Genomic DNA, 27,616 nt, shown 5'->3' on the forward strand with positions numbered 1-27,616 from the left:
TATCAGCCATGTCCGCCAGCACCTTCCTGCCTGTATATCAGCCATGCCCGCCAGTACCTGCCTGCCTATATATCAGCTATGCCTGCCAACACCTGCCTGCCTATCAATCATGTCCACCAGCACCTGCCTGTGTACCAGCAGTGTCTGCCAGTACCTGCCTGTCTGTATACCAGTCATGTCTGCCAGTACTACCTGCATACCTATATATCAGCTTTACCCGCCAGCACCTGTCTGTATACCTGCCATGTCTGCCAGTACCTTTGTGTGAATCAGCCATGCCAGTCAGTATGCCTGCTGCACCTGCCTGTATCCCTACCATTCCTGCCAGCACCTGTCATTATGGCTTCCTCTACCTTTGGGGGTCAGCTGCCATGCGTCCGAGGTCTGTATTGGAGTAGCACCTGGCGTCCATCCAGAGCGATGTCTAACCCCACCATCAGACGCTTTAGTGAAGAGTCGGGTGTTCGCTTAGCCACGCTCTTCCAGGTTCTCCTTGGTCCACAGCACAGTGGGTCCAAGATCCACATGCCTGCTTTAACAGTCCACATGCGAGCGTGACAAGTATGTGCTCAATTTGTGCTGTTGCTCCACAGAAAGTTGCAGCTGAAGCAGGTGATGGAGGAGGTGGATCTAGCAGCAGCGGAGATGACAGTGATGATGAGGATGAAAGTGATGATGACAGTGATGATGATGATGACAATGATGAAGAGGAGCCAGATGAACCTCTTTCTTTGGAGTGGCCTGACACTAAGAGAAAGCAAATAACATACCTGTTACTTCTTCCCATTGTATTCCCTCTGTGGTTAACTGTGCCTGATGTCCGGAGTCCGGTAAGTGACAATACAGGATAATTAAAGGGATTGTCTAAAGCCAGGGTTTTTACGAACGTATGAAAAACAGAAAAAAACCCAGACAATTATTGATCCATTTTGCCATCTGTATCTCTTTTTCCACATCCGATTTATAAATTAACAATTTCAAATATAATAAAAGTCCAAATGCAGTTTAATAATTGCAATGAATAAGTATAAAACGTCATATGTCATATGGATGATGTCCGTATGACTTCCATATTTCTAACCTATCCATTGACGTTATTGGGTGAGTATGATCCGAAAATAAATGAGACTAGTGCATATTGCAGGATTTACATGTGGGCCATCCGTCCTTGTGTGAAAACGTTCATGTGAATTACACCATTGACATTGGAACAAACCCAAAGATGGGACATAAATAAATTAGTCTTTTTCCATTTTCCATAAACAGCGCCATCCTTGTGCATGGGGTGTGCCTCGTATTGCGACTTAGTCTCAGTCAAATTACATAAACTCGATTTTTCTTATTTTTTCATTTAGTTACATTACATTTACACTACCTGAATAAAGATGAGCTAGATATATACATGTGTATTCGGCTCACTTCACCTATGTTTCAGAGGTTCAGTCCAGAGCTTTAGTCACATATTTTGTCAGATTCAAGGGAAAGAAAACTGCTGGATTCTACGCTATCCTCCCTGTCGTCGCCACAGACTCCATTGAGAACTGAAAACTAATCTCATTATCCACAGTCTTTATGCGAACTAATTATCTGCTATTTCCTAATTCTGTTACAGAAATCAAGAAAGTTTTTCGTGCTGACGTTCCTGGGCTCCATAATGTGGATCGCTGTGTTTTCGTATCTCATGGTATGGTGGGCACATCAGGTGAGGCTGGGGATGAATGAGCAGACATCATTATACCGACTTTGTATTATATCTGCCTATGCAGTAGACTAGGATTCTGTCAGACGCAAATGCCAAAAATTGTGTTATGTTTCACTGGTCTCTTCGTTACTAGAGGTACCTGAATCACGGGTAAACCCAGTTTACCCAGTGATAATCTGACCGTCAATCAGAATTAGACTGCCTCACTGTCCAACCTTCCTGCAGTCACTTACCACGAGTTAAGGTACATGTACAATTCTGTCCCGATAATTGTGCAGAGTAAGCAGACGGCCAATCACTCAATGGTCATCAGGTGCAATTAGTTTTAATCATGGGTCTAGGCAGCACACAGTTCTGTGTAAACAAGGACCTGTGCTGTCGAGAACAATGGCAGCCTATGTGCACAGAGTAGTAGAGCAGCTACGGGGGGGGGGGGGGTTGTCCTGGGCCCCGTGCTCAGAGGGGCCCATCCAGAGCTACCTCTACTGAGAGCCATATTGGCATGCTGCGCAGTAGAGCAAGGAACCTTGGCCTCCCGGACTACAGCTCTCCGTTCTGTAGACCGTAGGTTGCTTTATACCTGCGACCTACGGAATAGCAGGAGGATGCAGTTTCCAAGGCGCCGCACATGCACAGGATGTCAGAGTCCCGGCACGGTGACGTCATTAGGCCGCACCGGGACTGACGTTCTGTGCATACATCGGCGCTATGACATCAGCTTGTTGGTCAGCAAGAGCCTCGCCGGGGGACTCAGCAGGATTCTGGATTACGTGAGTATATGAGGTTTTCTAGTTTAATTAAAACTTGTGGTGGACTGTGGATTTGTGATGAGCGAGCATGCTCATGTCCTAATCGAGTATTTTTGGCGTGCTCGAAAAAAATGCTCTAGTCGTCATGCCTGCATGACAGCCCCAACACATGCAGGGATTAATAGTGTGTTCAGAGACGAGTTTCGATCTATAAAAAGATTTTTATCACAGCTAAACATTGTTTAACAGCAACATGTATATATACTACATTACAACCAATCAAATTCAGTAACAGTCGCTGAACATGCTTCACCTGGCACATGTCCATGCTATCACAGTGTTTTTTGCCTTTTTCATGTTTTCAATGGATGAATAAAATAGGGATTTTTGTGTACTCACCGTAAAATCCTTTTCTCTGAGCCAATCATTGGGGGACACAGACAGTGGGTGTTATGCTGCTTGGCACTAGGAGGACACTAAGTAAACCAGAAAGAAAGTTAACTCCTCCCCTGCAGTATACACTGTTGTGAGCTCATTTTCGGGTTTGCCTCTGGCTTCTGGTGAGGGTTATGAAGCTGGCTGGAGTCCCTCTGTTGGTGAAGGGAGGTAATAAAGCTGATCTAAATGGCAGAGACCGGCCACCTGAGGAAGAGGACTGTGATTGGACATCAGGAGTTTCTAATTGGATTTAAGGCAGCCGACTCCCTAGTTTCTTGCTGGTGATTTTTCCTGACTCTGGCTCCTGGTTTCCAGTTTGGTTCCTGCCTTCCTAAAGCTAAGTTTTCTCTGCTATTGTCCATATGAGTTTTTGTCTGGTTTACTTAGTTTTTGTGTTCAGCCAGCCATGGCTGGGACTGGGCTGAATCCCCATTTTGTCTCTGATCAGTTGATCTCTTTTGCTCTGTCTTCAGAATATACCTTAGTGCTGACATAGTGTTTTGAAGTCTAGCGACTTCAGGGCCTTTTTCTATCAGAAAGAGTTGGACATTCTTTTTGGCAGGGTTTTTTGCATGATTGCAGACAGCAGCTTTTCTTTCCTGTCCTTTCTAGTTAGCGAGGGCCCCATTGTTTGCTCAGCCTATCTTTCTACCTGTGTCTGTGTTTTCATCTTGTTTCACCGACAATGCATGTTGGGGGCTGTCTATTGCTTTGGGGTCTGCTCTGGAGCAGTTTAGATTTTCCCTTTCTTTCTTTAGGCTTATTTAGTTCTTCGGCCGTGACGAGGCGTCTAGGACCACCGTAGGCACGCTCCACGGCTACTGCTAGTTGTTGTGGATAGGATCAGGGGTCTGCAATCCGCTAGTTACCAACCTCTCCGGTTTTCTGGGCTTAGCTTTCTTTTTGTTTTTTCCTCCTCGGTGACTCATCAGCCATACCGCAGATTCCAGGGTACTCAAAAGCAGGAGAAAATTGTTAAAAAAAAAAAAAAAAAAAGCGTCAATTTTTTTTTTTTTTTTATATATGTATATTTTCTCCTCTTTTTCTCTGGGGCCGTAGGAGGATTTTTTTTTTTTCTTTTTTTCCTTGATGGAGATTAAGCAATTGTCTGATCATGTGGAGCAGCTCGCTGCTGAAGTGCGGGGAATTTCCGCCTATCTCACTCATTCACATGCTCTTGAACCAAGGATCCCTGCTCCTGAAGTGTTTTCTGGGGATCGGTCTAAATTTTTGAATTTTAAGAATAATTGTAAATTATTTCTTGCCTTGAAGCCTAACTCATCGGGGAGCTCTGCACAGCAGGTTAAAATTGTCATCTCCTAGCTGCGCGGCGATCCCCAGGATTGGGCGTTTTCATTGACACCTGAGGATCCTGTTTTGACTAATGTGGATACATTTTTTCAAACCTTTGGGCTGTTATATGATGAACCTAATGCTATTGATCAAGCTGAGAGAGCCCTATTGGCATTGAACCAGGGTCAGGATCCTGCAGAGTTATACAGTCAGAAGTTCCGAAAGTGGGCGGTCCTTACTACATGGAATGGTAGTGCATTGGCAGCTCTTTCGGAAGGGTTTGTCTGAGACTTTAAAAGATACTATGGTGGGATTTCCTGTTCCCTCTGGTCTTGACGATTCTATGTCATTAGCCATTCAAGTTGATCGGCGTTTACGTGAATGCAAAACTACACGGGAGGCGCTGCCACATTTTGAACAAATGTCTGAACCTATGCAATGTGATGGAGTTTTGTCTAGGGCGCAACGTCAGGAGTTTAGAAGGCGTAATAAGCTGTGTTTTTTCTGTGGAGATGCCTCTCATGTTATTTCTGTCTGCCCTAAATGAGAGAAACATTTTGCACACACATTTGCTGTAGGTGGTGTACAACCTAAGTTTCTTTTGGCAATTACTCTGATCTGCTCCTTATCCACATTTTCCGCGAAGGCTTTTGTGGATTCAGGAGCGGCCTTGAATATAATGGACTTGGATAATGCTAAACGTGGTTTTCCTATGACACCTCTGCGGATGCCTATTCCTTTGAGGGGTATTAATGCTACTCCTTTGGCGAAGAATAAACCTCAGTTTTGGACCCAGGTGATAATGCGGGTTGCCCCAGACCACCAAGAAAATTGCAGATTTTTGGTGTTGCATAATTTACATGATACCATTGCTCTGGGTTTTCCCTGGTTGCAAATCCATAATCCGGTTTTGGATTGGAAATCTGTGTCTGTGGTGAGTTGGGGTTGTCGGTGTGCTCTTGGTGACACTCCTGTTTTCTCCACCTCTCCCCAGTCGCATGATGTTCCTGACTATTTGGCTGATTTTTATGATGTATTTAGTGAGAGCAAGTCTGCGTCTTTGCCTCCTCATAGGAGTTATGACTGTGCAATTGAGTTGACACCTGGGTGTAAATTTCCCAAGAGTTGACTTTTCAATTTATCTGTACCCGAACACGAGGCTATGCGATCTTATATTAAGGAGTCGTTGGAGAAGGGTCATATTAGACCATCCTCTTCGCCCTTAGGTGCTGGGTTTTTTTTCGTGGCCAAGAAGGATGGTTCATTAAGGCCTTGTATTGACTATCGTTCCCTCAACAAAATTACGGTTAAATTTCAGTATCCGTTACCCCTGATTTCTGATTTATTCTCCAGAGTTAAAGGTGCATGCTGGTATACTAAGCTTGACCTCAGGGGGGCGTATAATCTTATTCGCATCAAGATCTTATTCGCATCAAGCATGGGGATGAATGGAAGACGGCGTTTAATACTCCGGAGGGACATTTTGAGTACCTGGTGATGCCTTTTGGGCTCACTAATGCCCCTTCTGTCTTCCAATCCTTCATGAATGATATTTTCCAGGACTTTGTGGATAAGTTTTTGATCATCTATCTGGATGATATTTTGATCTTTTCCAGGGATTGGGATTCTCATGTGGAACATGTTCGGACTGTGTTCCGGATTTTGAGGGAGAATTCCTTGTATGTTAAGGGATCAAAGTGCCTTTTTGGTGTACAGAGGATTTCATTTTTGGGATTTATTTTGTCTCCATCAACTATTGAAATGGACCCAGCCAAGGTACAGGCCATTTATGATTGGGTTCAACCCACTTCTTTGAAGGCTCTCCAGAAGTTTTTGGGATTTGCTAATTTTTATCGTAAATTTATAGCTAATTTTTCTGGTATTGCTAAACCACTGACTGATTTAACTAAGAAGGGTGCTGATGTGCTGAATTGGTCTTCAGAGGCTGTTTCGGCCTTTCGGGAGCTGAAGCGGAGGTTCACTTCTGCTCCGGTTTTGCGGCAACCTGATGTCTCACTTCCTTTTCAGGTGGAGGTAGACGCGTCAGAGATTGGTGCAGAAGCTGTTTTGTCCCAAAAAGATCCGGTGACGTCTAAAATGAATCCCTGTGCCTTCTTTTCCCGAAAGTTCTCCCCATCTGAATGCAACTATGATGTGGGGAATCGGGAATTGTTAGCCATGAAATGGGCATTTGAGAAGTGGAGACATTGGTTGGAGGAAGCTAGACATCAAGTTGTGGTCCTCACTGACCACAAGAATTTGATTTACCTTGAGTCGGCCAAACGCTTGAATCCTAGACAGGCTAGGTGGGCCTTGTTTTTTACGCGTTTTGATTTTGTGGTCTCCTTTCTTCCAGGCACTAAGAATGTTAAGGCAGACGCCCTTTCTAGGAGTTTCTTTGCTGATTCTCCTATTGCAACCAAGCCTACTACCATCCTAGGTGAGGGGGTAGTTCTTTCTGCCATCTCGCCCGATTTGAGACGTGCTCTGGAAGAATTCCAGGAGGACAAACCTGAGCGTTGTCCTATGGGAAAATTGTATGTTCCTGACCAGTGGAGGAAGAGAGTGATGTCTGAAGTTCATTGCTCCGCATTGGCTGGTCATCCAGGTATTTTTGGTACCAGAGATTTTGTGAGTCGGTCTTTTTGGTGGCCCGCCTTATCTCGTGATGTGAGGAATTTTGTGCAGTCCTGTGGGACTTGTTCCCGGTCTAAACCCTGTTCTCGCTCTAGTGGGTTGTTGATGCCCTTGCCGGTGCCTAAGAGGCCATGGACCCATATTTCAATGGATTTTATTTCTGATCTTCCTGTCTCAGAGAATGACTGTTATCTGGGTGATTTTTGATAGATTCTCTAAGATGGTCCATCTTGTACCACTCCCAAAGTTGCCATCTTCCTCAGAGTTGGTACCCTTGTTTTTACAACAGATAGTTCGGTTGCATGGGATTCCTGAGAACATTGTATCGGACAGAGGAGTTCAGTTTGTTTCCAGATTCTGGAAAGCCTTTTGTTCCAATCTGGGAATTCAGTTGTCCTTCTCCTCTGCGTTTCACCCTCAGACCAATGGGCAGACGGAGAGAACAAACCAGACTTTGGAGTCCTATTTGAGATGTTTTATATCTGCTGATCAGGATGATTGGGTTTCATTTTTGCCCTTGGCCGAATTCGCTTTAAATAATAGAGCTAGTTCTGCCACCTTGATGTCGCCCTTTTTCTGTAACTTTGGGTTTCATCCTCGATTTTCTTCAGGGCAAGTGGAATCTTCAGCCTGCCCAGGTGTTGACACTGTGGTAGAGAGAATGCAGCAGATTTGGGGCCAAGTAGTGGATAAGTTGTCTCTCTCCCAGGAAAAGGCCCAGCGGTTTTCTAACCGGCATAGGACCATTGGTCCCCGGTTTAAAGTGGGTGATATGGTTTGGTTGTCATCAAAGAATATCTCTATGAAGGTGGCTTCTCCAAAGTTCAAGCCAAGATTTATTGGACCTTACAAGATTTTGGAGATTCTTAATCCGGTTTCTTTTCGATTGGCTCTTCCTGTTACGTTTAAGATCCATAACGTGTTTCATAAGTCGCTGTTGAAGAGATATGTTGAGCCAGTAGTTCCTATGGCTGCACCTCCTGACCCTGTATTGGTTGAAGGTAATGTGGAATATGAGGTAGAGAAAATACTGGATTCTCGTCTGGCTAGACAGAGACTCCAGTATTTGGTCAAGTGGAAGGGTTATGGCCAGGAGGACAATTCTTGGGTCGCTGCCTCTGATATTCATGCCGATAGATTGGTTCGTGCTTTTCATCGGGCCCATCCTGATAGGCCCGGTGGCGTGGATGAGGGTTCGGTGACCCCTCCTCAAGGGGGGGTACTGTTGTTAGCTCATTTTCGGGTTTGCCTCTGGCTTCTGGTGAGGGTAATGGAGCTGGCTATGCTGACAGAGGAGTAGTGAGTTCTCTATCTGGACTCTCTCTGTTGGTGAAGGGAGGTAATGAAGCTGATCTAAATGGCAGAGACCGGCCACCTGAGGAAGAGGACTGCGATTGGACATCAGGCGGTTCTGATTGGATTTAAGGCAGCCGACTCCCTAGTTTCTTGCTGGTGATTTTTCCTGACTCTGGCTCCTGGTTTCCAGTTTGGTTCCTGCCTTCCTAAAGCTAAGTTTTCTCTGCTATTGTCCATATGAGTTTTTGTCTGGTTTACTTAGTTTTTGTGTTCAGCCTGGCTGGGACTGGGCTGAATCCCCATTTTGTCTCTGATCAGTTGATCTCAGGGCCTTTTTCTATCAGAAAGTGTTGGACATTCTTTTTGGCAGGGTTTTTTGCGTGATTGCAGACAGCAGCTTTTCTTTCCTGTCCTTTCTAGTTAGCGACGGCCCCATCGTTTGCTCAGCCTATCTTTCTACCTGTGTCTTTTCATCTTGTTTCACTGACAATACATGTTGGGGGCTGTCTATTGCTTTGGGGTCTGCTCTGGGGCAGTTGGCTTATTTAGTTCTCCGGCCGTGATGAGGCGTCTAGGACCACCGTAGGCACGCTCCACGGCTACTGCTAGTTGTTGTGGATAGGATCAGGGGTTTGCAGTCCGCTAGTTACCAACCTCTCCGGTTTTCTGGGCTTAGCTTGCTTTTTGTTTTTTCCTCCTCGGTGACTCATTCATAACAATACACCTTCTCGCTGGATGAGATTTCTCCAGTTCGGTGAACAAAGTAGTAGGAGCATAAACAGTCAACAATAACCATAACTATGTCAAAACCTAAGAATGCAACAGTGAGCCAATAGGCTAAACAGGGTGGGTGCCGTGTCCCCCAATGATTGGCTCGGAGAAAAGGATTTTACGGTGAGTACACAAAAATCCCTATTTCTCCTACGCCTCATTGAGGGACACAGACAGTGGGACATCCTAAAGCAGTCCCTGGGTGGGTAGCATACATCTGCTAATACCCCATGTACCACTGGCTTAACACTGTGGTACTGCCGATTGCAGGATGCGTCTGCCGAGAGCTGCCTCCACAGAGGCCTGAGAATTAATTTGGTAATGTTTTGTAAAAGTATGCAGACTGGACCAAGTCGCAGCTTTGCAGACCTGTTCTGTCGAGGCCTGCTGCCGAATGGCCCAAGAGGCGCCCACTGAACGGGTAGAGTGCGCCTTAATCCCTGCTGGGACAGGCGCGTTCCTGACACGGTAGGATTCCTGAATCGCCAAGCGAATCCACCTGGCTAGCATTGCTTTTGAAGTGGCAAGACCCTTCCTATGCCCCTCTGGAAGTATGAACAGGGCACCTGACTTGCGGAAGGGAGCCGTCCACGAGATGTACCGTCTGAGAGCCCTAACCACATCCAGGGTGTGGAGGGCCTTCTCAATGCGACAGACAGGTGCCGGACAAAAGGAAGGGAAAACAATTTCCTCATTGAGATGGAATGAGGATATGACTTTGGGCAGGAAGGACCGACACGTCCTGAGAACTGCCTTGTCCTGATGAAAGTTCAGGAACGGAGGGCGGCAGGACAGGGCCGCCAATTCCGAAACTCGTCTGATTGACGTAATTGCCACTAGAAAGACCACCTTCCAAGAGAGAACGGTCAGTGGCACGTCCTGCAGCGGTTCGAAAGGAGCCTCCTGTAAGGCCCCGAGAACCAGATTAAGGTCCCATGATTCCAATGGCCTTCTATAAGGAGGCGCCACATGGGAGACTTCCTGAATGAATGTCTTGACCTGATGTTTGGTGGCAATTTTGCGCTGGAATAGCACTGACAAGACCGAAATTTGGCCCTTGAGCGAGCTAAGCGCAGAACCTGACTTTAATCCGGATTGAAGGAATTCCAATGTGGCCGGAATGGAAAACACCAGAGGGGATCGACCATGATCCTTACACCACGAAAAAAAGGTTTTCCAGGTGCGGTGATAGATGCGCATGGACACAGGCTTCCTAGCACTAATCATGGTGGAAATCACGTCATGAGAGAACCCAGCCTGTGCTAAAATCCATGATTCAATGGCCACACCGTCAAAGACAGGGCCCCGGAGTTCTGGTGGTAAATCGGGTCCTGTGAGAGTAGATCCATGCGATCCGGAAGTTGCCAGGGGACGTTGGTGACTAGTTGTGTTAGTTCTGCGTACCATGCCCAGCGCGGCCAATCTGGGGCGACTAGGATCACCGGTACTCCCTCTGTTCTGATCTTCTTGATGACCGTCGGAAGCAAGGGAAGAGGGGGGAAGATGTATGGGAGCTGGAATCGGTGCCACGACAGAACTAGGGCGTCTGCTCCGATGGTGCATGGATCGCTTGATCGGGCAATGAATCGAGGAACCTTGTTGTTTAGCCTTAAGGCATGAGATCCACATCCAGAGTCCCCCAACGATGACAAATCTGCTGAAAGACTTCCGGATGAAGAGACCACTCTCCCGAGGCAAGGCCCTGGCAACTGAGAAAATCTGCCGCCCAACTCACTACGCCCGCGATGTGGATTGCTGAGATGGGCGAATGGTTGGTCTCGGCCCACTGGAGGATGTGACTCACTTCATGCATGGCCATCCTGCTCCGAGTACCTCCCTGGCGGTTGATATACGCTACAGCCGTAGCGTCGGATTGGATCCTGATGGGGTGACCTGCGAGATGGTGGAAACTCCGTAGAGCTAATCTGATCACACGTATCTCCAAAATGCTGATGGGGAGACATGACTCTCGAGTTGACCAACGACCCAGTGCTGTGTGGTGACGAAAGACCGCACCTCAGCTCAGAAGACTTGCGTCGGTGGTTACTACCAACCATCTTACTGGGAGAAAAGACTTCGCTTGATTCAGGGAGGACTTCAGTGTCCACCACTTGAGGGCTTGTCTGACCCGCAGGAACAGAAGGAACCGACGGTCCAGGGAGAACGGGTTCTTGTCCCAAGCTAACAGCAATGCGTGTTGTAAGGGACGGAGATGGAACTGTGTGAATGGGACTGCTTCCATCGCTGCCACCATCTTTCCGAGAGCTCTCATGCTGAAACGAATGGAGTGAGAAACCGGTTGGGAAAGAGTCCACACTGCCTGTTGTAAGGCTTGGGTCTTTCCTGGAGGGAGAATGACCAACCCGCGGGAAGTGTCCAAGATCATTCCTAAAAAAGAAATTTGCTGGGCCGGTTTTGGGAAAGACTTTTCGAAGTTTATTTTCCAACCCAGGTGAGAAAGTGCATTTATTGTTATATCCACGGATTCTTCGCAGGCTGGAATGGACGGACCCTTGATGAGCAGGTTGTCCAGATACGGTAACATCACCACTCCCCGAGAATGGAGAATGGCCATGACAGCGGTCATGACCTTGGTAAAGACCCTGGAGGCGGTGGCGAGTCTGAAGGGCAAGGTAACGAACTGGAAGTGTTCCTCGTGAATTGCAAAAAGCAGGAACTGCTGGTGGGATGGGCAGATCGGAATGTGAAGGTAAGCGTCCTTGATGTCGATGGATGCTAGGAACTCTCCTTTTTCCATGGAAGCGACAACTGATCAGAGAGATTCCATTCGGAATCGCTGTACCTTGACAAACTGATTGAACAGTTTGAGATCCAGTATGGGCCGCATCGTCCCGTCCTTCTTTGGAACCACAAAAAGGTTTTAATAAAAACCCCTGAACCTTTCATGATGAGGGACCGGAATGATGACCCCATCCATTTGCAGAGCCTGAACAGCCCGAAGGAAGGCTCTTGTCTTTTTCTTGGGGGGTGAGGACCGGAAAAAACGTGTCGGGGGGGGAGGGAATAAAATTCTATCTTGTATCCGGAGGACACCAGCTCCCTAACCCACTTGTCGTGGACGACCGCGAGCCTGGTGTGACTGAAGGAAAGTAGACGATCGCCTACTTTGTCGGTGTCCGCCGGATACCGCAACAAGTCATTGCGTAGAAGATCTATGGGATCTGGCTCCCTTAGATCCAGATGCCCTTGGCCTGGGCTTCCAAGAGCGGTTAGGTCTGTATGAAACCTGGGAGCTTCTGTCTCCGCGCGGGGACTGACTTGATCCGGAAGAGAAAGTAGTGGAGGACCAACCGGAATTGTTGCGAAAAGGTCAAACGCGTCGGATGTTGGCTCCGAAACGGCCGAGCAGCCTTTTGTTGAGGAAGGAATTTACTCTTTCCCCCGGTAGTATCAGAAATGAGCTGGTCCAGTTTCTGTCACGGTGACCCTGGATACACCGCTTCCAGTGGGGCGAATTTAAATAATAAACACGTGCAGCTGGATACACCTCCTCCAACTGGCGAATTTAGACATTACACGTATATACAAGTCTGGAAACCCCGCCTCCAGTAAGGCGAATTTAAATAATAAAGGGGAACCTGGGAAACATTAACAATGGTGGGCCCTGCGATAGGGAATAGGGAAGTGGAGACCTCCTGAGCTCCCCTGAGCCAGTGTCCCTGCACACCTAACGTTCCCTATGCCGGTTCCGCACCAGGCGCGCAACAGGAACCTAAAAACCCTAGCTCGCCCTGACCTAAACCCTCACTAGGGAATTGGTCGGTGCAGAAACTAATCCCACCACTGCACTAAAACACACATGAGGAAAGATGACAAAACAGGGGAAACACCACTTAGCTTTGCTCTGTTGCGTACGCTCCTAGCAACAGAGCCCACCACCTGCGTGCATCTTCTCCTCCACCCGGATCCATCACCATAATCGGATCCATCACCATAGTGCAGCCTTGGAGCAGAGTCCACCACCAAATGCAGCTGTCCAGTAACAGAGTCCCAATGATGAGTTCAGCTTCTGCCCAAAAAGTCAAGCATACTTGAGTCCAGCTCTCAGAACCAGGTCCAGCATGGTGAGTGCAACTCTCTCCATAGTCGTCACTCCACCAAGCCATGCAAGCACTTCCTGCCAACACCATAAACTGTGACTCCACCACGCCATGCCAGCCCTTCTTGCAGACCACCTAGCTGCCACTCGTCCCCTCTGGCTGGGCTGCGCAGGACTCATGTTCAGCTCCTTCATTCAACCAGGCTTCTTTGTGAAAGACTAAACCACAATCAATATCACCAACCGTGATTGAACCCTCCTGGCTCCCTTTTATAGAGCCTAACACCTGATTTGTAATTACGTGCACATTAACCCTAAAACTAAGGTGCGATACCACTAACCACAACCGGCAACTTAGAAACACCACGTGTAATAATTCTAATGGCCACCGGGGGCAATCACATCACACTTTGGCACACAGCCAAAGGAAAAAAAAGTTCACTTTATGCATTTAAGCTGTCAGATCCACCTTGGATCATGACAGTACCCTTAATGAGGGGCCTCTGGACCCTCAAGACCACTCCTCATAAGGGAAACACCTACAGCGGGGACGCCCAGATCCTGAGTTCACCCCACCACTACCTGACACTTCAGGTTAATGACAAACGCACCGCTGGTAATGGCAATAATGTTCGTTTTGGATGAACCACTCATCTCCACAGTGCCGACCTGGGGAACGAGTTTATGTATGTGTATGTTTGCTATGAGCTGATCAGACTCCACAACACACTTCCACAAGATGTTTTTTGGTGGCCACCCATACATGCTCGTTCACACACAGGTCCGGACCTGAACGTTTATTGCCCACATTCATTTGTCATATATTTTGGTGAACTCATTCTGGACTCGACAACAGAGGCGTCCCTCCGCTCTCACCACACTCACACCCCCGCTATTCACCAAGGGACACCACCCTCCAACCCTTTCACCATGAGGTCTGCGCCTCCCAGGGTTGGTTAATGGCCAGGGGTGAGATTTGTCCCTACTCCCCTGCAGCACACCTGCCGCTCACACCTGGAGGAGAAGGGGACAGGAATATGGAGGAAATATACACTCGCTGGTCGCCGTCCTTCACACGACCAGGAGGGGGCGGCCTCTTCGGTGGTATAGAAGATTTGGCGTGAGCCCCACGGACTATTCACCAGTCTGCTCACTACAGGGACGTGCCCCTTCACCTCGGGGAACCCCAGACAGCACCATGGGGATCACCAACTCCATCCACCTGTCTGCTTACGTCCGCCTGTATGAACAAGTCCCGCTCCCCAGCAGCGACTCCAGGGGGCTTTTACCAAAGCCGCAGGGACATGGAGGAAAAATACACTCGCTGGTCGCTTCCTCCACACGACCAGGAGGGGGCGGCTTCTTCGGTGATACTGAAGATTTGGCGTGGGCCCCGCCAAAGGAAAAAAAGTTCACTTTATGCATTTAAGCTGTCAGATCCACCTTGGATCATGGGATTCATGACAGTTTCTCTCCAAAAAGACGACCAGTTTGATAGGGCAGAGAAGTTAACGATCTTTTAGATGTGGCATCTGCCCGCCAGTCGCGGAGCCATAGGGCTCTTCTAATGGAGATCGCATTGGCGGCAGTTTGAGCAGCGCAATTGGCGGCATCTAAAGAAGCGTCCACTACAAAGTCCGCTGCGTGAATTATCTGCCTGGCGACCCTTGTTGCCTCCGGAGGAAGACTAGTACCCTGGAAGGCAGTAATTAAGACTTCTGCCCAAGCGGCCATTGCCTTAGTGACCCAAGTCACTGCAAAAGATGGAAAAAGCGCCGCTCCTGAAGCTTCAAAAACTGAGCGTGCAAGGTAGTCAATTTGACGATCAGAGGGGTTTCTGACTGATGAGCCCTCAAAAACAGATAGGAGCGTTTTAGAAGCAAGACGCGATACAGGAGGGTCCACCGAAGGGGACTGTAACCAATCCTTCATTAGGTCTGGAGCAATAGGGTATTTAGTCTCAGTAGACTTTTGCCCTGTGAACCGCTTATGTGGCCAATGCCTATGTTTCTGGACAATGTCCTTAAACTCCAGATGGCTGGCAAATAACCTGCGTACACGTTTGGTCCTCTTAAATGAGATAGTGTGTGCTGGAGAGGGCTTATTTTCCTCATCCAACTCCAGAATCCTGTTGACTGATTCTATAAGAGAATCAAGCGACTCTTGGTCAGTTGGAGGATTCTGAGGGGCAGACATGTCAGATTCGAATTCAGAGTCGTGGTCGCTGTGAACAATGGGAGAGCGAGAGACAGAACTCGCCAGTGCTGAAGCGCAAGCGTGACTAGGGGACGCGTCATGGCTTTCTAGCCTGACCATCCCTTGAACGAGTACGGCCCCTGCTGGTAGATGGTTCCCCGCCGTCGCCAGAGCCCTGCTCGGGCGGTAAAGACGCTTTCTGTCTTAAAGAGGCTTCCCGGAGGGAATTTATGGCCTGGGTCAGTGACTCCACCGACCGTGACAGGGACGCAGCCCACTCAAGGGGACTAAACACAGGAAGCCCTGCAGCAGCGGCGGCAAGGGGCGTTTGAGCGCAGGCCCGGGTCGCAGTCCGTGCATAACGGATTAGTCTGGGCACTGGGCAAGGCAGTCTTGCAAGTGGTACACACGGTAAAAAACTCAGTGTGCTTCTTAACAGCCTGTTTAGCCTCCTTAGATTGAGACATAGCACTCCTGAAAGGGTTAAAGGCGGAGTCTGGTCTGCAGCTGCAGGGAATGTGCCGGGAAGGGGTTAAGCTTTATTCTGAGGGCAGATGCAGCTTACCCCAGTCCTGTGCTGTGTCCCCGGGAGGAATAGCGGTGGCCCTGTGGTGTCACTCGGTATCTGGAAGAGTGCGCGCCTCACAGCCTGTTTCCAGAGCAGGCTGAGGTAAATTTCATGGCCCCGAGACTAGGATTGAGAGAGGCGCCAAGGGGAGGAGGGCGCTAGCGTGGGCGGCGCTATTCAAATTGCTGCCTAGTAGGCCGGAAAAATCGGGAACTAAATTTTCGGCCTACCCGTGGCAAGCGCCGATAACAGGGGGGGGCCGCGATGGGGGGACCAGGACCCGACCCCATACCTCTACTCCAGTGCTCAGGACGGCCGCGCTGTCCGGGGCCATCCACGCAGGTCTTCTCATCCTCCTGGGCTGATGTAGCAGAGCTGGAGATCTTAATGGGGTATGCTCAATTGATCCAACCTATGGGTAGGGGGATGGAGAGCTATGGGGCTGATTCAGGGCATTCGGAAGCGCTGTAGGTAAATAAGCTGGTCCTCCGCCGGTCTCCATGCACTCCATGCTTCTTCTGTTGCGCTTGCCCTCATATCTGTCCACCGTAAGGGATCATCGCCAGAGGAATCGACCCCGTTCGTCGCAGGAAAGTGTATGGGGAGGTATACTCCGCGTGCTTGCCTGTTGTTAGTTCGGGGGAGAGAGGGTCGTAGAAAGGAACTGTCGCCCCCTTCGCTCCGTTAATTAAAAAGTAAAAATTTACAGACAATTCAAAAATAAAATAAAACCGGTGGGGTCTGAAACCTGACCCAAGTGCCTCCTACAGACACTAAGCAAGAACTGGAGTAATCTCATCCAGCGAGAGGGTGTATACTGCAGGGGAGGCGTTAACTTCTTTTCTGGTTTACTTAGTGTCCTCCTAGTGGCAAGCAGCATAACACCCACTGTCTGTGTCCCCCAATGAGGCGTAGGAGAAATTTCTGATTTTAAGGAGCTGGACCAGCTTTCCCATTTCTTCTATTGACTCCACGTTCATCAGGACGAAGTTCCGAGCACCTGTGGCTGTCGGTGAGCTGGCTAAGGTTTTGTAGCCTTTACTTTTCTTTATGTTTACATGCAGGGATTGCCTATTTGTTATGCAATCCCTGCATGTGTTGCGGCTGTCGAACAGCCGCAATTCATGCAGCGACAGCCACTCGAGAATTTTATTCTATCACTCCGACAATACTCAATTAGGACATGACCATGCTCTGATAACACCTTATCCACTAAAAGCAATGGCTCAGTTGTCTAGTGAAGCATGTCGGTGTCTCAGTCATGCTTACAGTTAATCATAGTGGTGGCTCGGTCATGCCTATGGTTAAGCTTGGTGGTGGCTCAGTGATGCCTATAGCAAAGCTTGGTGGGGGTTCTGTGATGCCTAGTGAAGCATGGAGGTGGATCAGTGATGCCTAGTGAAACATGGAGGTGGATCAGGGAAACCTAGTGAAGCTCAGAAGGGTGGTTTCACATTAGCGTTTAAGGCCGCAACGTCGGCCTGCGCACAGCCGCCGCTAAGCCCCGCCTCCGCTGGTAGCTCCGCCTACGGGCGCATGACGCTGCAGGCGTCCTGCATCCCCTATCTTTAGAAAACAAAAGGCAAAAAGCACAAATATCCTGAACTAAAAAGTAAAAAATATACTGCAAATAATGCATAAAGGTAATAATAATAATAAGGGTATTTAGTAAACATAATTTTGATCAAAATAATGTGCAAGCCATCCCGCCACGTCACGGCAACCCTTGTGGGACAGTCCCTACTCTAGTATTTAAAACCTTTTCACTTGCCAAGTGGCGTGAATGTGAATAAGGGTCGAGCGGCTGAACCACTAGTAACAGCTTAGGCCACACTGGAGGGCTTTCCCAGCTCAGAAAGAGGGCGGTCACACCCCTATATGAATGCACCATGAAATGAATAAAAAACAAATCTGAACTGAGAAAAGTAAGTTAATGTGTATGCACAATGTAAGTGCATATTAACACATGACCATTAACCAGAGAAAACAAAAAGCAAAGTCTGGCCTAAGCTGTTACTAGTGGTTCAGCCACTCGACCCTTATTGACATTCACGCCACTTGGCAAGTGAAAAGGTTTTAAATACTAGAGTAGGGACTGTCCCACAAGGGTTGCCGTGACGTGGCGGGATGGCTTGTACATTATTTTGATCAAAATTATATTTACTAAATACCCTTATTATTATTATTACCTTTATGCATTATTTGCAGTATATTTTTTACTTTTTAGTTCAGGATATTTGTGCTTTTTGCTTTCTCTGGTTAATGGTCATGTGTTAAATATGCACTTACATTGTGCATACACATTAACTTACTTTTCTCAGTTCAGATTTGTTTTTTATTGTTTTTTATTTTTTTTTATCCCCTATCTTTAGCACTGGGGATGCAGGTGTAGGGTCGGTGGGCCGAACTGGGGGGTGGTCCCTCGATATACCGCGCAGTGACGTACAGACACACGAAGAGGCAAGTTTCAGGTACAACAGGTCCAAGTTTATTCTCTGGCCGTCCACCTGATGGCCTCTGGAGTACACCGCACTTCAATTTAGCTTACTTCACTTCACTTATCGGCCCCCCCGTTTCCAGGGCCGCTTCCCACACACAGTACTTTACACCGGGGACGTACTTTTACGCACCGTCCCCTCTTCACTCTTCGACGCTCCTGTCAAGTCCATCGCTGTGGCCGCCATAGGCCCGTACACCAACATCACTTCTACTGATCAGTTGTCTCTCTCTCTGTACGGTATGCTTTACCTCAGTGCCTCGTCTATACTGCGGTACTCTGGTGTTAGGACCACCCCCCGACTTTCTCTCTCCTCAATCCCCCTGGTTCGGTTTTCCCTCACAGTGCACAAACTGTCGTAGTCCTCCAGTCACTGGAGCTCCCTCTGTGGACTGGAACTTTCTGGAACCCTCCTGTCAAATTTATAATATTCCTGGTTCCCTGTAACTCCGCCCCCCATGACCAACGGTTTCCTAAGCCCTAAACTGATGTCAAGTCCTTGCTCACACTCCTCCCTGCCCTCTAATGGTCACCCCAAGGTACTGCACGTCCACTACACTTTCTCAGCTGTTTCCCCCCTGTAGTAACTGACACCTGTCTAAACTGTGCAAACCTTTCTTTCTCTATTCTGACAAGTCCGTCCATCTGTCCGTCCATCAGGTCACCTTCCCTACACAGGCCATGCGCAGGTATGCGTTTGGCGGCGCATGTGTCCTTTTGACGGTGCGCCGAGCGCACCAAATTGCAACGTGTTGAGTTTGGCGCTGGTCGGCGCACCCGTCAAAAGGACGCATGCACCGCCAAACGCATACCTGCGCACGGCCTACGTCCCCAGTGCTAAAGAAAGGGGACGCAGGACGCATGCAGCGCCATGCGCCCATAGGCGGAGCTACCGACAGAGGTGCGGCAGGGGGTGGGGCTTAGCGGCAGCCGTGCGCAGGCCGACGCTGCGGCCTTAAACGCTAATGTGAAACCACCCTAACTCAGTGATGCGCTGGAACTATTTTGCTACGTCTGGCACTATAAACTTGCAGCGTGTGGAGGGCAAAATGTATTCAATCAATAGGAAATCCTGTCAGAAAACTGCATGCTTCCCATAAGAATGCTGAAGCTTGGAGGTCACTGGACCTTCCAATCGGACTATGCGCTTACCTCAAAGTCTTCAAATGCTTGGTTTAAGAAGTAGTCCTGGAAGACTTTGAATGGACATCAGTTGCCTGTCTTCAACACTATAGAAAATCTTAAAATCTTTGATGGGGATCTGAAAAAGGCGGTGGCAGCACACAAACCGAAGAATACTAGTGAACTGGATGCTATTGTCCTTGAGAAATCGTATAACACGGACTTACTCCTTATATTAGTTATATTGTTATATAAAATTATTCTTGTCCGACACATTTATTGCAAACTCAAAGCTTCTACATTTTGTTAAAAAAAAACTAAATTTCTAATGGGGGTTTAATAATTTTAACTGTAACGAGTAACGTTATACATTTTGATTAAACTTTAATTTTCTGTCAAAGAAAACAATGAAAAGAATGTACAAATGACATTGGGATACACAGAACAGCTGGAGTAATGTAGTCAATAGCTACACATATCAATTCAGAATTAAGGATCGGTCTGTCTCCCATGATAAATCATAGACTGACTGTATACACTGGCACCTTGCCAATGTTGCCACTGTCAAGTGCTGGGTAGCCATTCAAGTTTTGTAAAAATGTGATAAAATTTGGGGTAAATGCATGGAAAACTAGAACAGTGTACAGTCATGGCCAAAAGTATTGACACCCCTGAAATTCTGTCAGATAATATTCAGTTTCTTCCTGAAAATGATTGCAAACACAAATTCTTTGGTATTATTATCTTCATTTAATTTGTCTTAAATGAAAAAACACAAAAGAGAATGAAGCAAAAAGCAAAACATTGATCATTTCACACAAAACTCCAAAAATGGGCCGGACAAAAGTATTGGCACCCTCAGCCTAATACTTGGTTGCACAACCTTTAGCCAAAATAACTGCCACCAACCGCTTCCGGTAACCATCAATGAGTTTCTTACAGTGCTCTGCTGGAATTTTAGACCATTCTTCTTTGGCAAACTACTCCAGGTCCCTGATATTTGAAGGGTGCCTTCTCCAAAGTGCCATTTTTAGATCTCTCCACAGGTGTTCTATGGGATTCAGGTCTGGACTCATTGCTGGCCACCTTAGAAGTCTCCAGTGCTTTCTCTCAAACCATTTTCTAGTGCTTTTTGAAGTGTGTTTTGGGTTATTGTCCTGCTGGAAGACCCATGACCTCTGAGGTAGACCCAGCTTTCTCACACTGGGCCCTAAATTATGCTGCAAAATTTGTTGGTAGTCTTCTGACTTCATAATGCCATGCACACGGTCAAGCAGTCCAGTGCCAGAGGCAGCAAAGCAACCCCAAAACATCAGGGAACCTCAGCCATGTTTGACTGTAGGGACCGTGTACTTTTCTTTGAATGCCTCTTTTTTCTCCTGTAAACTCTATGTTGATGATTTTGCCCTAAAAGCTCTACTTTTGTCTCATCTGACCAAAGAACATTCTTCCAAAATGTTTTAGGCTTTTTCAGGTAAGTTTTGGCAAACTCCAGCCTGGCTGTTTTATGTCTCGGGGTAAGAAGTGGAGTCTTCCTGGGTCTCCTACCATACAGTCCCTTTTCATTCAGATGCCGACGGATAGTACGGGTTGACACCGTTGTACCCTCGGACTGCAGGGCAGCTTGAACTTGTTTGGATGTTAGTGGAGGTTCTTTATCCAACATCCGCACAATCTTGTGTTGAAATCTCTTGTCAATTTTTCTTTTCCGTCCACATCTAGGGAGGTTAGCCACAGTGCCATGGGCTTTAAACTTCTTGATGACACTGCGCACGGTAGACACAGGAACATTCAGGTCTTTGGAGATGGACTTGTAGCCTTGAGATTGCTCATGCTTCCTCACAATTTGGTTTCTCAAGTCCTCAGACAGTTCTTTGGTCTTCTTTCTTTTCTCCATGCTCAATCTGGTACACACAAGGACACAGGACAGAGGTTGCGTCAACTTTAATCCATGTCAACTGGCTGCAAGTGTGATTTAGTTATTGCCAACACCTGTTAGGTGCCACAGGTAAGTTACAGGTGCTGTTAATTACACAAATTAGAGAAGCATCACATGATTTTTCGCACAGTGCCAATACTTTTGTCCACCCTCTTTTTTATGTTTGGTGTGGAATTATATCCAATTTGGCTTTAGGACAATTCTTTTTGTGTTTTTTCATTTAAGACAAATTAAATGAAGATAATAATACCAAAGAATTTGTGTTTGCAATCATTTTCAGGAAGAAACTGAGTATTATCTGACAGAATTGCAGGGGTGTCAATACTTTTGGCCATGACTGTATAAGTAAATGGTATAAAAAACGGATGTTTGTCACGAGTAGGTGTAAAGTATATAATCTGAGATAAACTGTTAACTATGCATTATTTCTGCCAGGTAGGGGAGACCATTGGTATTTCAGAGGAGATAATGGGCCTTACCATACTGGCTGCTGGCACCTCAATCCCAGATCTCATCACCAGTGTGATTGTGGCAAGGAAGGGACTGGGAGACATGGCCGTCTCTAGTTCTGTAGGAAGCAACATCTTTGACATCACTGTAGGGTGAGTATCTGTAATAATGGAGCTAAATGTTGAGTCCAACGCTAATAATACACGATGATGACTTATGTTCTAATTAGAGATTCGTTAAAATGTTACTGAACCCAGAACATTCACTGTCCTACCCAAATTGTACTATAGATGCCTTAAAGGGAACCTGTCACCCCCCCAGGCGTTTTTAAGTAAAAGAGCCACCTTGTGCAGCACTAACGCTGCATTCTGTCAAGGTGGCTCTCTTATTTAGCGTCCCTTCCACCGCAGAAATAATCGTTTTTAAAATTGGGCAGACATACCTGATATTTGACAGGGGGGCAGGTCCCCCCCCCCAGACAAAGATGCCACACATCCGTCAATCATGTCCTGCTTTTGAATTTGGCGCCGCCTCCTCAGCATTCATTTCTTTTTCTCGCGCCTGCGCTGTAATATCCTGACGTCACCACAGGTCTTCCTGCACCGCTGCTCTGGTGAGCTCTGCCCCTACTTGTCACATGGTGCTGATGTTATCACAAATCCTGCTGCACCACTGAAAGAATATTACAGCGCAGGTGCGAGAAAAAGAAATGAACGCTGAGGAGGCGGCGCCAACTTCAAAAGCTGGACATGACTGACATATGTGAGGCGACTGTGTCCAGGGGGGGAAAGACCTAACCACCAGTTAAATATCAGGTATGTCTGACCAATTTTAAAAACGATTATTTCGGCGGTGGAAGGGACGCTAAATAAAAGAGCCACCTTGACAGAATGCAGCATTAGTGCTGCACAAGGTGGCTTTTTTACTTAAAATCGCCTGGGGGGGGGTAACAGGTTCCCTTTAAGTTGTCTCTTAATGACAACCTGTTTAGAAACAAAGATGACAGAGTGATAAGTTTCCTCGCCAAACAATGGAAAAGCACCGATCAGCAAAAATGGGACGACATAAAGGAGTAGGTACATACACCCTTAGACACCCCTTTAAATCCTTATTAAAAGCTTACCGTATATAATGTATGCCCTTCTTTAAGGGGTTATCCAGGACTTAGGGCTTTTTTTTTTTCCTGAGGGGTTAATAAACACTTAGCAGGTAGTTGCTAACAACCTGCCTGTCCTGCGATGCAAAGATCTCTCCCTATTCAGGCGGTGTATCCCATGCTTTTTTTTATAGTTAGGCCCCGTTAATATAGCTGAACGGAAAAGATGGAACTGCTCTGACGACATGTCACCAGAAGGAGAATCGGAGACAGAAGTGATCAGTCACAGGTCTGATCCAGAACAGATTGTCCCAGGGCACAAAATTACCTTCCTTTGTTTTTAGCCCATAGGAAAAAAAAAAACCTCCAAGTCCTGGATAATCCCTGTAATATGTCTTCCCTATGGGTATAAAAGAGTCCTGCAGACACCTATAAAGCCGTAATATGCATAAATGACGGATTGGTGATGTAAACCTAAATGTGGCTTTACAAGCTGGCATTTTGTTTGCAGGTTACCGGTCCCCTGGTTTCTGTTCTCGGTATTTAATGGTTTCAGTCCGGTGGCGGTGAGCAGCAATGGCTTGTTTTGTGCAATCGTCCTCCTCTTTCTCATGCTTCTCTTTGTCATATTCTCCATTGCTGCCTGCAAGTGGAAGATGAACAAGTTCCTGGGATTCACCATGTTCACATTGTACTTTGTGTTTGTGATTGTCAGTGTAATGCTGGAGGACAGGATCATTGTGTGCCCCATATCAATATAATGCCCCCAGTAACTATAGAGCAGCCACTGAACGGACCTCATTCAATGCTCGTATACATGGCGCACCGTCCTAACTTGATCATAAGTATATTTTCTTATTCAGTATATACCTGTTACTACTATATTTAGTCACAGCTGTGTTTTGACATAGAATATAAACTGTGTCCTCCGCCTAGAAATCTCCAACTCATCCATATACACAGACTGTATACGCACATTTCACTATGATGCCACCATTAGAGATGTCCTCCGAGCAATATGTGAACCCTGAATAAGACTGCAGAATAATAACATAATAAGAGAATGAAAATAAAACCAATCTCATTCCGAGAGGTAATGGTGTCTGTATCTGTATGTCGGCATTAAGTACAGGGCTCAGTCTGTGACAGCAGCAGTGGGTGGCAGCCATCTGATAGATCCAGTGTGTGGCACAGGGTTCGGCCAGGTTTACATTGGGGTAAGTATTGTAAAGGGCACCATTAAGGAGCTGTAGAAGAAACTTTGCTGATCAAGTCTATTGCCATCTGATAACACTAAAGGGATTATCATCATTAACCCATGAACTACCATTGATGCATCAATGCCAAGCAAGTGCTGAATATATTGGTGCACATTTTCAAAAAACCTTTTAATGCCAGCCTAGGTAAAGGAGTCTCTGCACATTTTTTTCAGGTCTTTAGGTAACCTGCGCTGCTGGTGGTGTATCCAATCCGTTATAAGAGTATCTAGTAGTGCTCGTATATCATGCTTGCGTCCCCGTGGCTGCATGATTTGCGGTTGTTAGCCTCAACACGTGAGGATTCCCTAACAGGCAAACAGTCGCAAATCATGCAGCCACAGGGACACAAAAAAAATATACAAGCACTACAAGATACTCAGATAACACCTGAGCATGCTCGGATAAGACGTTACCAGAGCACGTTTGCTCATCACTACTGTTAACCTTATCCCAAACTTTTATTGTTCTCCTGATGACGCTAGAGCACTTTGAAACGCGCCAACAATAAACGGCAGTTACCTTTATACTGGATTGGATTTCTATTTATTGGATACACCTCCGGCATTACAGGTTACCCAAAATTCATGTATGCCTGAATAAAACATTGGAACCTGTGGGGCTACAGCAGCTGGAGTGCTTTCTCCGATACCTTTATAGTGCTGTGTCTCACACAATAGCATCGGTGAGCAGTACCGCCTCTCACTTAATGGTGTTATCTGGAGGATACTCCACTGCACTCAATTGTGCCCACAGTTACTTCTCTGCATTTTTTTTTTTACATTTTACTATGTGGAAATGAAATCTGTGCCTGCTACATTAATAAACCATGCCTAAACTATAGGGATTAATCAGAATTTCCTATTGCTTGCAATTCTTACCACTAAAAATGTGGCATATCATTGGCAAAATTTTAGTGGTGCAGTTTACACCAAAACATGTTGTAAACCACATAATAAAAAGGTGGTCAATGTGTGATCCCTCCACCAGACACCTCGTGCTGAGCAGTGGCGCCTTGTGGTCCCGGCGTTAGATGTAGTAGAGCAAAGTGTGAGAAGCGATTTCTGTCCTCTTGAAAGGTTACTATGAGTAGACGGTACAAGGGGGTCAACCATTGCTTCTATGATCCTTGGGTGGGTTAGGATGTGATAACCATTAATTTCAGGCTTGGGTGACAGCATTATGACGCTGGCTACCGCAGGAGCTTCACCGTGTCAGGACAGCAGCCCTTATCGTCACTTCTCAAGTTGAAGAAGCAATAAGACACAAAATTTACAACTTTAAAAGACATTTAATTAAATAAAAGCAACACAACAAAAGGTCACAAGGCAACAATCATGAACAGATCTTCCATGCCACCTGCAAACCACCTTCATACATACGGTATCATTAGTACACGTGGTTCCTGGCAGGGTCAGTGCGCCTGTAAACCACAAGCGATCTGTAGACTCTTTACAGGGTTTTATGTACAGGGCAGGGGCAGTATCGCTGCTACATCTGACATGACCTCTCGTATACCTCCTGGTCTGTTTGCCGCCTTTTACAATGCTGCATTTATAACCTCTAGAACCGAAATGTCCGACCAATGTAAACAAGCCTCTTACCACAAAAATAAAGGGGATTTCTATAATAAACTCATCTCTTCTCAGTATATTATTTCTGGAAATATTACAAATCTACAGAATGTACAGCTCCAGACAGTACCAATATTCAGAGGAATGAGATGAAGGGACAACCCTTGGCAGAGCCACCTATTTCACAGCACGGCATAACGCTGAGTTTTCCAGTATGGAGGTGGCGTGTGCAGTACAGGTAACTGTGCATTAATCCCACGTACAGGATAGCGGCTATTCCTAAAACTATGTTGTAGAACTAAGCATTATATACCGTTATTACAAAACAGTATTCATAGTGCAAAGCCAGCGCCTCCCATGATCGCCAGCATTGGTAATAGTAGGAATGTAACAGCATTAAGTGCATGAGGTCCATTCATGTCAGCAATAACTTGATCCAAGGGTGCAAACAACAAGCGACCTAAGGGTCCGAGGGGTAGGAAAGCACCAGACTAGGCGAGCCTTGACTCTTATCTGGTCACTATTCAAAATTGTGTGTTTGGTGGGATAAGATAACCATAAGGTGCAAATAGCAGTGTCCTCAGCGACCACGAATAATCAAATCATGGAGTGCACTGGACCAATACTACATGGGCATAAGGGGCTGTGACCCTCTGCGATGGCATACAATTCAGTAGGTACTAATGTGGTCATGGATGTCCCACACAGGATGCTCCAATAGAGCAAATTGAAAAAGGATGTATGAACCAGACAACCGTAGCTACAGTAATGGCATCATGTCCTGGTTTGTCAGCTGTAACCAACATCTGCTGACATACACCACCTTATATCAGTAACCATAACATAGAGGTGAATGCATGAGGCCAGTTGCACTACCTCTGGTTAGCTCCAGTGGGGTCTCTGACCCGCCATCATAGCTAAGCTTACTCATCACTCCCATAGCTATAGGATTAGTGTATTTATTGCTGCGCCAATGCCGAAATCCCCCTCCAGATACGGTAATTCATAGCCGGCTGAACATGGTGATGTCTGAATGGATATTTGTCAGAACTCATTTTTACAACTGCAAACATCACACGGCACCCAGGACGTCTAATAAATAGCTAAAGAGAAGTTGGTGCCCGCACTATGAGGCACAGTAACATATTGCCCACAAAACATGTTCATCGCTCTCATCAGAAAATATAAAATAGACCGGTAAGGACTTACTAGGTATCGCTACCTACTGTACACAAAGGCTTTATATAACATTACGTATAAATATTCTGTGTAAACTACAAACACTCGGAATGATGTAAATCTCTCGCTCTCCTCTCTCCATAATTCAGAGACCTGATCCTCCCCGCTCAGGACAGGTGAGGGGTCACAGACTATACTCCCCCGCCTGCCTTTTATCATCCATTTTACACACAATGCATGAAAATCTGCCATATTGCTTGTTCCCTATGCTGGATCTCCCACAGCACACATGTATGCGCTGCCATCTGGCTCCGGCATCCTTGAAGTGGCAGCCGATCAGAAGACTCTCAGAGGAATGGATGCCCAAATGTCTTCCTGCATTCAGTGACGCCAGTACTTGGAGGACGGTCACAGATTTGGGTGCACTTCACCTGCTCAGGGGTAAGGCGATCATAGGCTGCTTTGTATTCCCGGTCGAACACATCTGTATGAAAGGGATGAAAGTGAATTACTAATACAAGAAAACTGATGCACAATTAAAGTATATATACAGTATATGACTGCCTGACCTACCAAACATTAACAGTGAAACACAACATCTTCTCATAAACATCAACTATCACACAGGGTATAATCCCAGTCAGCACCCAATTCAGCTGGAGGTTATACTGGGCTGAAGTTTACAGCTGTGATAATCCATCAACAAAGCGTCACCTATCCACAGGACCGGGAATAACTTGCAGTAAAGGGGTCCCATATTTCCTGTTGGAATAGAGTGGTGGCTGTGTATGTG

The 27,616-nt window shown here is 46.7% G+C and overlaps 2 protein-coding genes across 5 annotated transcripts in view; one reads left to right on the top strand and one right to left on the bottom strand.

Annotated features, from left to right (window-relative positions):
- The window catches only part of SLC24A1 (solute carrier family 24 member 1), a 128,178-nt gene extending 104,308 nt beyond the window's left edge, over nt 1-23,870 (top strand). The window contains exons 6-9 of the mRNA XM_073568874.1: nt 594-830; nt 1,613-1,702; nt 21,704-21,870; nt 23,326-23,870. Coding sequence (XP_073424975.1) covers nt 594-830; nt 1,613-1,702; nt 21,704-21,870; nt 23,326-23,575 — 744 coding nt within the window. The 3' untranslated portion in view covers nt 23,576-23,870. The remainder of the gene's footprint in view (nt 1-593; nt 831-1,612; nt 1,703-21,703; nt 21,871-23,325) is intronic.
- Nucleotides 23,871-25,341: 1,471 nt separating this feature from the next.
- The window catches only part of DENND4A (DENN domain containing 4A), a 193,521-nt gene continuing 191,246 nt past the window's right edge, over nt 25,342-27,616 (bottom strand). For all 4 annotated transcript variants that reach the window (XM_073568879.1, XM_073568880.1, XM_073568878.1 and 1 more), the window contains one exon: nt 25,342-27,307. In XM_073568879.1, coding sequence (XP_073424980.1) covers nt 27,171-27,307 — 137 coding nt within the window. In that variant the 3' untranslated portion in view covers nt 25,342-27,170. The remainder of the gene's footprint in view (nt 27,308-27,616) is intronic.

Source organism: Dendrobates tinctorius, unplaced genomic scaffold (genome assembly GCF_039654945.1).
Source record: "Dendrobates tinctorius isolate UK_male_01 unplaced genomic scaffold, ASM3965494v1 ptg000022l, whole genome shotgun sequence".
NCBI classification, from domain to species: domain Eukaryota; kingdom Metazoa; phylum Chordata; class Amphibia; order Anura; family Dendrobatidae; genus Dendrobates; species Dendrobates tinctorius.